At 32.5% G+C, this 13,238-nt stretch overlaps 1 protein-coding gene across 1 annotated transcript; it reads left to right on the top strand.

Annotated features, from left to right (window-relative positions):
* Window positions 1-4,444: 4,444 nt before the first annotated feature.
* Window positions 4,445-13,225, top strand: LOC127713048 (uncharacterized). The gene is made up of 2 exons (XM_052219649.1): window positions 4,445-4,538; window positions 11,103-13,225. Exon 2 carries the CDS (start codon window positions 11,113-11,115, stop codon window positions 12,292-12,294), a length of 1,182 nt encoding a protein of 393 aa, XP_052075609.1. The 5' UTR covers window positions 4,445-4,538; window positions 11,103-11,112; the 3' UTR covers window positions 12,295-13,225.
* Window positions 13,226-13,238: the final 13 nt, after the last annotated feature.

Below are 13,238 nucleotides of genomic sequence, written 5' to 3'. Positions count from 1 at the left end.
TTGGCACTCATACCACATCTTCTTATATATAGATATAGGGATATGTTGTTGCTTATATCGGCATGAAACAAAATAATTTGAGAGAAGCTTTGTCATACAATGTTAATACAAACAAGGAAAATCAAGAAATTGTACAACATATACAGATTTTGTATTTATGTAATCAATGGTTTCTGGCTATAGAAACAGTATTTTTATGTTATTTGAGTAAATATTTGAATGTAAATTTGAAGGCTATTTTGCATACTTAATTTCATTTTAAGCCAGTATATATATATATATGTCTATCCAACAAAAATAGAAGTATTGATAATTGACAAAATATCGCGAGGCGTTTTATATAAAACGTAGTTGATCTTATTTACATACAAAAAATATCCAACGATGGGACCTTAGAAATTTCAGCTAATCGTTTTCTTTAAATTTTATGTACATCTAGTTCCCATGAATAGCTGTATTCAAATTGCGACATCCAGTCTCCTTGCCGTTCACTGCTTTTGTCGTTGAAACATTATATGAGAAGGCGATAATTTATTAAAAAATATTTTGATGTTAGTTGTTCATATGTCAAACGTTGATACTGACGGATAATCTTTCAAATACTCACGTCCCCCTTTTTCAATTGTACTCTCAAATGTCATCCTCTTTTTCAATTACTATCCAACAATATCAGTATTTAAATATTTGCAAAGATGATACCATCATGAGTGTCTTAGATTCTAGTTTGAAATCGTCCATATGTATCGGTATCAAGGAAAACATCAAGATAAGAAGCCGGTCTTTTAGTTTCGTTAGTATCCTTATTAACATATTTGATATGGTCTTTTGTCATATTTGCAACGGTCTAATTGGTGGGTATGTACTGTTGTCAGAGTTCCACAAATCCCTATGTTCTAGATAGAATCCTATTTGCCGTTTTATTCATGTTAGCATGGTTAGTGGGCACATATATTTTCGGTTGAGAAAAAAACCTTTAAATTATATTCATAACAATTTTAATAATAATTTTTACGAAAATATTACTTTCATTTTATGTCAGTATATAACAGTTACCAATTTCATATCAAGTATGATTGCATGAAAATTAAGCTATGTGTATGTTCTTTTTATTTTTATGAATAGTCAATTCCATTACTCTCAGTATGTGTTATAAACAAATACATTTAAATAGAGGATATGCAACAGGCGTTTAAAAATACGACAGTGTGTATCCTTTCTCATTAACTTTTAATATCTTAATTTCATATTCAAATATAGATAAACTCATCATATATATCCTCAGGATCACGGCATTCAAAATCACCGTTCATAAAATTTTAAAAGCAATAATATTCATTTTTGAAGTTGTCAGTGCAATCGATTTGCCAGTATCAAATTTCCAATGGGCATGAATGGAATGACGGCGGCAGTTCTGCTCATAAAGTAGGGTTTCCGCTGGCGAAAACAAAATAATTGTGGCGATTAATAATCATGATTGACGAAAGAATTTTGCGAAAAAAATATTACGGTTTGACTTCGTTTATCTTGTCAATTTTGTTTTAGGTTTCTCGGGCTTTTTCTCTGATCAAACAAAACCCGGATTTCACGTTGACTCGTCACTGGTATCGATTTTGACAGAAAATCAATAATGAGTTAATTACTCTAACTTAATACCCGACGAATGATGTTGACATAAAAAAAATTAGATAAAAGTCCTCGAAATATTATGAATGATTTTAACGCATTAATTTCCTGATTATACTGGATTTATGCGTTTACAATCTTTTAAAATAATTGGTTTCTGAATAAAACAATATTTTTAGGAAGGTGATATATTGTAATAAAAGATCATGCTAAGTTGTGGATTTTACAACAGACAAAAATGTCACTGGCATACTTGTTTCGTGTTCATATAAAACGGAATTTATACAAAACATTCTCAAAGACAGAAATTATGACAAATGCCTTAGTGTCATTTTCACATATATTTTGATGATGTGCTGAAACAGTTACTCAGTAATCCACTTTTCAGCGAATACTTATATCTAACATATCCAGGTGAACTTGAAATAAAGAATGCTACCGTAACTAGAAGCTAAAACGCCCTTTTATAGGCCCCATTTCAATAGTGCTACAAAACGTCATCCCCTTTTTCAATTCCTCTCTAAAATATCATTATTTAAATATTTGATTATTATATTTGATACAACCTTTTGTCATATCCGTTTACGTATATTTAATGTGGATTATCAGTTTGAAACTAAGAACACTTTAACCTGTTTTATATAATACCTGCGTTTAAAAAACCGGTCGTTAAAAAGTATATTTCATAGTTACTGTTTATACTTTTTTTAATTCTTATGAATCTAATGTAAACTAGATGCTCTTATTGTTTAGTTAAGCACAATTCACGGTCTAATTGTGGCTTTGTATCCATAAATTTGAATAAAATCCTATTTGCTGTGTTTTTACATGTTAGTAGACATATATATCTTTGGTTGATGAAAATACCTTTAATTCTATATATAGCAATTTGAGTAATTGTATTTTCCGAAAATATGATTTCATTTCATGTCAGTATAACAGTTCCAAGTTCTTTTCAATGCGTCGTCATCATTTGCGGGCTTCAAAAGGACGTTTGCACTTAGGAAATGACAGTATATATTCTTTCTCGTTAATTGTTAAAATCTTAAAATTTTTAATCCAAATATAAAGGACATAGGCCAATACGTATATCATAAGGACCAAGTCATTTAAATTCAGCTTTCATAATATTTCAGCATAACATTGATTTTCGGAGTTTTCAGTGCAACTACCAAATTTCAAATGGCATGACGACGGCAATTCTCTAAATACAATATTATTACTCTAATTTAATACCTAATGGAGGACATATTTCGAGCCTTAAATTTTGGTAAATGCAAATATATTAAAAGTCCATGAAACCCTCCTTCAGCAGGATCATATGAAAGAATGACCAAAATCGATACTACATAAGTTTCACGATCAACATCAGCAATTGTTTGTAACATTGCGATGTGTGTTGAGCAACTCGCTCTTTAGATACATTAAAAGTGGTCTGGTAAATCTAATGTATCGATTTTGTTTTGGAGATCATGTTGATGTTGTTCATATATAGTATACTGTTTGATTCATAAACGTTTATCTACATGATAATGATGATGCATACATAGCAGAGACGCTTACCATGTCTCGCTCCGTTTGGAGTTCATGCGATTGTCTAAAACTGATAATAAAAAAAAGAAAGTTAGATAACCCACTGAAATTGACAAACGACAAGTTGATATAAACCGACATTTGCAGAATGTTGTTGTAGATCAACTTAAACGAAAGTTATAGGTTATTTTACAAATATATGCTAAAACATATTTATAAGGGTGGCCAAAAATGATATCAAATTCCTCCATTTTACTTGAATAAGTTTTATTGTAGCCCATTATTGTGGTTAGGCTAATCGCATCTCCATTATTGTATATTGATAGATCGGCGGGTATGAAAAGCACCAACTTAAAAGTACACATCTTACATGTCTTAGGATAGTTAGACGAAACCTTGTCCGATTTTCCACAGTGGTTTAGAGACAATGATAATAAGCATTGTAAACGACAGACGACTCTAGTCATGTGATAAAAGAAACCAAAATGCCCTTTTAAATTCAGACTTGTTACAATTGAAAAACAAATAAGAACAGTTAATTGTCGGCAAGATAAAGGTGACGGTGACAAATATGGGGAAAGTTCAAGGAAATAATCCGTAACGGAGGAAACGTATTTTGAAATTTAATCCGCAGATTGCCAAAACATAATACCTCGCTATATGTATTCGATAAACAGGAATTTGATCAGCAACGGACGTGAAAACGAATTATGCAGTATAGCATGCTCACATGAGCATGATGAGGCTTGCTTCCAAATTAAAAAAAAATCCTTAATTTGTACTTCCTGAGAAAAATGTGACGAAATTTCATACATGGTCATCATGTGTAAGATTATTATGTGGATAAACTATTAATCTAAAAATGCATCACACAGTATATCATGCGCACGGAAGGAAGAACAAATTTAAACCAGTATATCAGCTACTTTCGAAGAGAGGCTATGAAGATACTGGTTATACAATACAGTAGTAGTATAATGTCAGTCAATAATGTATCTATTATATTGATCACTGTAAGCATATTATAATAGTGTATTCTGTTTTACCAGATCAAAAATACATGTTGATTTAAGTTTTATATTTTTACAAACAAATGTAAAAGAAGGAATATGTTGTCTTTGATAGCAGTGATTCCCAAATTTCAAATTTATTTTGGATAGATTTCAGTATATGTTTAATATATTTGCCTTCAATATTTATGTTTATAAACAAATCTATTTATAGTTTGCGAGAAATTCCACTTATACTATTGTATTTTTTAGAAATGGTTTTTTTAACATTTTACGAAAACACAACTTTCTATTTCATTTCAGTATAAAAGTGGCAAACTGTTTTTAAAATTCCTATATACTCAATGTATCATCGTATAACTGCATCTAAAAGTAAGTATTTTTCTGCATTATTAAAAATATGTTCAATGGCAAATGGAGATTGGTTACATGGTTTACCATGTAAACATACTCCTGATTCTGTTACCAAACGATTATATGTTTTTTTTTCTTTCATATTGATAAATTTCTACTGTCAACAAGATTAATGAAAAGGCAAATATCCGAATATTGTCTATAATTATTATAGTAATCTTATCAAACTCTGTACTTAGATTCTTCTTCTTGATATTCATTTTATGTGGCGATGAAAAAGCAAAACGTATCGTTTTTATTTTTTGTTTTGTTTTGGATTTACAGTTGGTGTTGCAGTTTTCGTTTTTTATTTTTATCTTTATCATTTGTTGTGTTTTTACGGTTTTGTTGTTTTTGGTGTGTCTTAATTCCGCGTGAATTCTGTATTAACGCTGATCTGTCTGCCCCAAAGTTTTGACGGCGGAAAATAGTGCGGGAGATATATCGTGTATTTAAACCAAAGAGGTCAAACAAGGATAGCTACAACTATATAGATGTTGTTCATATAAAGCGTACTTTTCGGTGCACATTTGTGCTTAAATCGTTATCTACGTTATGCATACATATCGGAGACTCTTACCAATTGTCGCTCCGTTTGGATTTCTTGCGATTGTTTCAGATTTAGTTCTATCATGATTTGTAAGTTCCAGATAAATTATCGAGATTATAAAATAGGCCATTATATAACCTACTGTTGCCTTTAATTTATTTTAATCTATGAATATTGCAATCTCTGATAAAAAAAAAGAAAGGTAGATAAGCCTTTGAAATTTTACAAACGACAAGTTGTTTCTAAGATAACGACGGATATGTTTCAATTGTTGTAACCACAATCCCTTTCTCCTCTCCCCGAATTAGATTTCTCACCGGGTTTGGACTCACATGAGCAAAACGACAGGTGCCACATGTGGAGCAGGATCTGCTTACCCTTCTTGAGCACCTGAGATCATTCCCGGATTTTGGTGAGGTTCGTGTTGCTGAGTCTTTAGTTTTCTATGTTGTGTCTTGTGTACTGTTGCCTATCTTCTTTTTTTTACCATGGCGTTGTCAGTTTATATTCTTATGAGTTTGAATGTCCCTTTGGTATCTTTCGCCTCTCTCGTACTAAGGGGTTATAAACAGACTATGCAGAATGTTGTTGTAGATCGACTTTAACGAAATTTATAGGTTATTATACAAATATATGCTAAAACTCAGGAAAAACATTTACAAGGGTAGCCACAAATGATATCAAATTCGTCCATTTTACTTGAATAAGTTTTATTGTATCTCATTATTGTGGTAATGCTAATATCATCCCCTTAATTGTATATTAATAGATCGGCAGGTATGAAAAGCACCAACTTCAAAGTAGACATCTTATATGTCTTAGGATAGTTAGACGAATCTTGGTCGGATTTGCCACAGTGGTTTAGAAACAATGATAATAAGCATTGAAAACGACAGACGACTCAAGTCATGTGAAAAGAGAAACACAAATGCCCTTTTAAATTCAGATTAGTTGAAATTGAAAATAGTTCGGGAGATATATCGTGTATTTAAACCAAAAAGGTCAAACAAAGATAGATAGAACAGTCTCAGATCAAGTCTGACTAAGTTTGCTAAAACCGAGATAAAAATATAAATTTGAAACCATGAACTAGTTCTATTTTGTTAAAGGTTTGATTTGCAGAAAACTGTATTTCATGAAGATTTCCGCAAAAATATGTTTGCTTTTACAAAAAAACATATGGATAAAAATTACATTTCCTGAAATTATATATAAAAAAAACATATAGCTCAAAGTATAAATTTGAAACCATGAACTAATGTTTTTAATTCGTAAAAAGTTTGATTTGCAGAAAATGTATTTTAAATGACTTCATCGAATTAGGTCTACAGTTACGGATTTGTACATGTCGTAGTTTATCTAAACATATTTTAAGATACGAATGACTTGATTTTAAAAGACGTAAAAACCAAATGTACTAATAATAGTTAGTATTTCCATTTGTATAATCGATATATTATGCTTGTCCACCGGTGTCAACAATTTCTTCTGACGTCAACTCATACCATATCTAAAAGTAAGATCTAGATAATTTTTTGACATCCACATAAAAGAGCAACCAGACACCTTTGCTCTACCTATAAAACTAAAAATTATGTTCTTATATTTCCACGTTTACGAATATAAATATATATAACAATGTATCTGTGTGAAATTTAACATAAGAAAACTACATCAAAATAAACTGGTTTACTTAACAAACAATAATGTATATCGGTAGGAGGTATGTACCAGTACACGCTTTAATACTTAAACATACAGTTGATAACTGTAAACAGACAATTTTCAAAACAAATACCAATTAAAGGAGATGTTTGTTACACCTCAATGAGATAGCAACAAAACGAGAATTGTCACTAAAAGAAATTCAGGGAGCAGCATCCAATTATACAGGTGTTCATAAAAAAAATATCTAGGTCTGATTATCCCTCATAAGGAACCTTAAAATAACCTATTCATTTATTCTTACAATCTACAGTGCAAACTCACATCAAACATCTTTTAATATATATGATATATGTTAACGCAATAAGTGCGATTGTCCTAATCATGAACCTTAACTACAATTGCCATATAAACATTTCAATGATCTTCACCTTGTGACAAAACGACCTTTTACGTTTTCTAAAAATGTGTAGAATGTATCTATATATCTATATTTATGATGTTTCAAAGGTTAGTAAGGGATTCAGAAGTTAACTGAAATCGTAGTAGAATTTGCTTAAAATCCTAGCTTGTCTTTAAGTGATTGCGCGATCAATAATGGTACGGCGTGGTAATTTGTTTGAAATAAAATTGTTTTATCGATACAGACTATTGTAGCAACTAGAAGCTGTGGTGACATTAATCGAAACCCTTTAGAAACAAATATACTCATTAGTCACGACAACTTCAGTACATGTAAGTTATTTTTTCTGAAAAGGGCTACTGAACCGCTGACCTGGTACACTAAGGTATGACCGATTTTTCCTGAATGTATTTCACACTATGCCATTTTCTAGAAGTCCTTCGATCTTTTTTTTTCTAAAACTTAAGGTATCCTGTATTCAAATGAGTACTTTCGAAAATGTGCTTAATTATTAAAAACAAATGCTCAAAGATTGCCTCACAAAAAACTGCTCCAAATGAGTTATGAGGAAGAACGACTGAAATCGACACTACATAATGTTTAGTCCCCATCACAAATTGGTTTACCGAGACGATGTGTCGGTTTCCCCAACTCAATAGCGACATGTTTTCTCTGTCTTAGATCTTTAGGTACCAGTATAGTCGTCTGATCTGTAATTTTACCAATTCTGTCCTGTTTCTAATTGTGACATGTTGACTGAGTGTGAATTCGCATGACAGGTGGTGCATGCATAAAAGGAGACGCTTATCCCGTCGACGCATCCGGTATCAATGGCTTTTAGAGTTCGTAAACTGATATAAATTATATTCCCAGTGTTGATTGTTCGTTATCTTGTTTTTTCTGTTCCTAATCGATCTACGAGAGCCGGACATCGGTTCACTACTGTTGCCTTCATTCAAAACTAAAGTTTTTGGCAGATTTTGGAAAATTTATTTCGAATGACGTAGCAACACTGTAAAAGAAATACATATTTAACCAAAACCAAAATTATGGAAATATATGCAGTTTTTCTAATAAAAATTAATTCATAATTATTAGAGGCATCGTTCGATAAAAACCACTAACGTAAAAATTATTAAGTTGACTACAACAGCAATATATATTTATATATATATATATCTTTTCCGCAAGTTTATTGTTTTCTGTTTGGTAATAAATTAATAATAAGATCTATCTTGTTACATCTTGTGATCCGTTTATTTGGCAATCGCCAATGGCAGTCAGCAGGGTTTAAGAACATCAGTTGTTCGACCTGCTAGTCAAATGCGTTTTGTTAAAATATACTTTTTCACTCATTTGGTCTTTTGGAAAATGTTGTTTGTGCTGTATTTATACCCCTCTACCAAGAAATTTGTTTTGCATGCACACGTATAAAAATTGCGGCTTTTATCCAACGCAATCATAGGTTAGAACGTTGTTTTCAATTTAGACTTGTTTATATATATATATATTATACCTGTGCATGCAAAACAAATTTCTTTGTAGAGGGGTCTAAATACAGCACAAACAACATTTTCCAAAAGACCAAAAAAGTGAAAGAGTATATTTTAACAAAATCGATACGTTCCGGATAAAATTATCAATTCTTTAAATAAAGTTATTCTTACAGCTTACCAATTCAACACTGTATCTTTGAATATTGTTTTTATTGCTATAAATATTGATTTTGTTATCAGTAAATTAAAACCATACTAAATATTACACATATGTACTTTCACGGTACTACAATATGTCGATACCTTTATTTTGGCATTGCACAAGGTCGTGTTTTTCTCTGACTAATAATGACGTCTTTACACTAAATCCATTGGATGTGTACTGATTGATATTTTAGTCTTAGATACATGATTTTTTATATTAGTTGTTATTTGCTATGAACTAGCTGTCAATAGCTGTGAGTACTCTCAGATCTGTACTTAGTGTCTTTTTTGTTGTTAGGGATGAGGGATGGATATATACCCAGCCATGTCCTGTCTGTGTTTTTGATTGATGTTTTTGTTTGTACCGATCTGATGAGTTAAGCCTTTTTCAACTGATTTTCATAGTTTATTCTTATGCTGTGCTCTTACACAACTGTCCCAGGCTAGGGGAGGGTTGAGCGCTCACAAACATGTTTAGCTCCGCAACATTCTTTATGTGACTGTCCCAAGTCAGGAGCCTGTAGTTCAGTGGTTGCCATATTTGTTTTTCGTTAATTGTTTTGTTATAAATTAGGCCGTTAGTTTTCTCAATTCAATTGAGAATGGAAATGGGGGAATGTGTCAAAGAGACAACAACCCGACCAAAGAGCAGAAAACAGCCCATGGCCACCAATGGGTCCTCAACACAACGAGAAGGTCCCGCACCCGGAGGCGGGCTTCAGCTGGCCCCTAAACAAAAATGTGTAATAGTTCAGTGAAAAGGAACGTCACACTAAACTCCGAAACATATAAATGAACTAAAATTTAAAATAAAACATACAAGACTAACAAAAGCCAGAGGCTCCTGACTCGGGACAGGCGCAAAAATGCGAAGGGGTTAAACATGTTTTGTGAAATCTCAACCCTCCCCTTACCTCTAGCCAATGTAGAATAAACAAACACACAGCAATACGCACAGTAAAACTCAGTTTAAAAGTAGTCCGAGTCCGATGTCAGAATAAGTTATAAAAGAAACTATGCAAAATGACAATGATTCATAAATTAATTAAGGACTACTACCAGTTACTGATATGTCAGCTACAGACCTCAATTAAACTGATTGAAAGATTATGTATTCATCATATGAAAATCAAGCACAATCCCTCCCGTTAGGGGTTTAGTATCATACCATCATAAAATATATGAGAAGAACATAACCCGTATCATGCCAACAACTGGTTTTAGAATAAATGTGTTTATTTCTGATGCAAAAACCCTATGAGTGAATCAATATTAATACCAGAATATGCCATCTTTAATGACCTGACAACAGTATCGTAAATATATCCCTTCTGAATAAGTCTGTTTAAAGGTTTGGTTAGCTTTTGAGGTGAATGACGAAAGTTTTGTGCTTTGTAAAGAATATTACCATAAAAGATTGGATGTGAAATACCTGAACGTATAAGATGTCTGCATGTTGATTTATATTTAGGAATGATGTCCTTGTATCGATGATAAAATTTAGTAAATGTTTTGATTAGTTTGTTATATCTAAAACCCTGGTGTAATAATTTTTCAGTAATACAGAGATTTCTTTCGATGAAATCAAATACGTTGTTGCATACACGAGCGAATCGAACAAGTTGAAATATATAAACACCATAAGATGGTGACAAGGGTACGTTACCATCTAAAAATCAGACTATACGGTTTGGGTTTTTTTCATTGTTGAAGACCGTACGGTTGCCTATAATTGCTTTCATTCACTTCATTTGATCTTTGCTGGATAGTTGTCTCATTGATAATCTTACCACATTTCCTTATTTTTAATTTCTCTACCCCGCGATTTTTTCTTTACTATTAATGCTCTTCAATTTTGTATCTGATTTGGCCTTTCAACTGTTTTGATTTGAGTCTCATTCAATGATGAGTCTTATGTAGACTAAACGCTCGTCTGGCGTACAAAATTATCAGCTTGGTATCTTTGATGATTTTTTTTCGCGAGCGTAAGTCAGCATATAACTTGTTTTCGAATTGATATCATGCAGCTGGGATGATCGTTGATAAGCAGACATTTTGAACCAAATCAATGGTCAATTTGCTTATTCAGCGTTCATTTGTTTTAGTCTAAAATGTGTTTTGGGATTTTATAAATACTTTTCGTTTTTTTATTATTAAGTAAATGTCAAGAAGTATTTTTTTCTAGCTATGAATACATTTTTAAAAGTTTATATATCATTTTTTAGACACTTCAAAATGGGTGCAATATCATCCTCTACACGGAGTATTGAACAGGACCATAAAGATATCCAAAGCATGTTCTCGGCAGCTAAAATGGGAAAGTGGCCAGAAGTTTGGCGAATTCTAGGGACCCCAAGCCGACCACTGAAACCATACCTCATAAATATAATACCTGAAGATAGACGATGGGGTTTACTACAACAGGCTGTTTGGTGGAACAATTCCTCTGCAATCAAGAAACTCATACAGTTTCAAGCATGCGACAAAGATTTAAAGGCAAAAGATAGCATTTCTGAAAAAGGACCAACCGGTGGTCATACGGCACAGCAAATAGCTGAATTGTTTGGATATTTAGAGGTTTCGAATATCATTAAGAACCACATACCTTCTATACGTGAAGAGGATATCGAAACATACTACGATGGGAATAGCTCTATCGAAAATGAAGAGTACGGTCTATTCAGACTTACACTGGCGGCGTACAAAGGAGCTTTCCATCCGTCTTATGTCGACAAAACCAAACAACTATCAGTTTTATTGAATGATGTATTTAAACATGTCAATACAGCTAACAACTGGATGGCTGTTAGGGATAAAGTTGCGCAGGCACTTAATTCAAGTTGTGAGGAAGCAAGCAAAGTAGTCAGTCAGTGTACCACCAAATTGGACTTTTACAGAAGAATCGTTAATGTATATACTGACGAAACTACACAATTATATACGAACATGAACACAGCGTTGAGGCGACAACGGGATACAGGCTTCAAACCTACAGCAAATGATCTAGCACTCGGACCATATATACTGATGTTTCATCTACTTCTGTTTTGTTGGAGAGATTTGGTCAGAGAGAGAACCAAAACATATCGCAAAATGAAAATTTCTGCGAGAGATCTAGCAAAGTACCAACCAGGAACAAAGTTTACGTGGTTATCATTTATTTCATCCTCTGTTCAACAGCAATGTGCTCAGATTTTTCCATCGTGTGCACCAAGCGGCGACTTGGAAGTGCATTTCGTTATTGACAACTCGACTGATTCGCAGTGGCAACCGCTCAATATTGAGGATTATGCCTGCTACACAGAAAAAGAAAGAGTTTACCCAGCAGGAGCACAATTCTTGATCAAAAGACGTTCAACTAAAAATGGAGTACCGACAATTCAATTGAAACTTTTAGCATGCTTAGGAAGCGAATAGAGTATGATTACTAGACGCTCAGAGATTATGATTACTATTTGTCTGATTTATTTTGTCTGGATTATGATTTTTTAATACCTCAGTTTCTTTCATAGGTTTCAAACCTTTATGATTAGTTAAAATTTGATGTAAAGGCGTTCAAAGTTATAAGACTAGTATCTTTGGTGTATTTTATGTTTACATTTCAAAATGGATTCGTGAAAGGTAAAATTGTTGTTATAGACACTTGAGACACAATTTACTCATCAATGGATATGTTTGTCTAGGTCCTATTCTTTAAAGGGAAAAACTATTTAATATTATTGGGAGGGGGGGGGGGGGGGTCCCACACAAAAACCAATCATTTGGAAGAAACGATTATTATCTCTTGAGACAATGCTGCATGATTACTTATTTTCTTTTTTCATGCAAAACTGTTTCAAACATTTTGTTGGTCAGTATTTATTTCTCAAGTTAACTTTTTTTCAATTTTAGCTAGTTGTAATGTCAGGTTATTAATTTCAACCCCGCCCTTTCCAAATATACGCACAGTTGTATTAACGACTATTTCCCGGTGCTGATTATGTGACATTTAGATGAATTCTCACCTCCAATATATAAGCATTCAAATTTCATTTGTAATTTCAAGCAATTATTGAGCGTGTGAAAACATGTAAAACTAACGCTCTTCTGAGTGATTATAGAGCTTTCATTTTTATAGAATGGTAATAAATTCTGCAACAAATGCATAGCAAATATGAAGTTATGTTGGATCCGAAAGGCCTGAGCCTAAATTGACAGTGTTGTGAATTCCTCTTTCGTGTTGTGATTTTATCATTTTGAGTGTACATTGCTTGTGAATATATAATTGAGATATTAATAATAACCGTTTATATGTTTATTCTAACCTCCAATAAATATCCTTTTCATTTATTAAAATCGTTGTAAAGATTTCATTTTTTTTT

This window comes from Mytilus californianus, unplaced genomic scaffold (assembly GCF_021869535.1).
Source record: "Mytilus californianus isolate M0D057914Y unplaced genomic scaffold, xbMytCali1.0.p SCAF_8, whole genome shotgun sequence".
Lineage (NCBI taxonomy): Eukaryota > Metazoa > Mollusca > Bivalvia > Mytilida > Mytilidae > Mytilus > Mytilus californianus.
The sequence above is the reverse complement of the archived record's forward strand: the minus strand, read 5'-3'. Positions and strand labels throughout refer to the sequence as shown.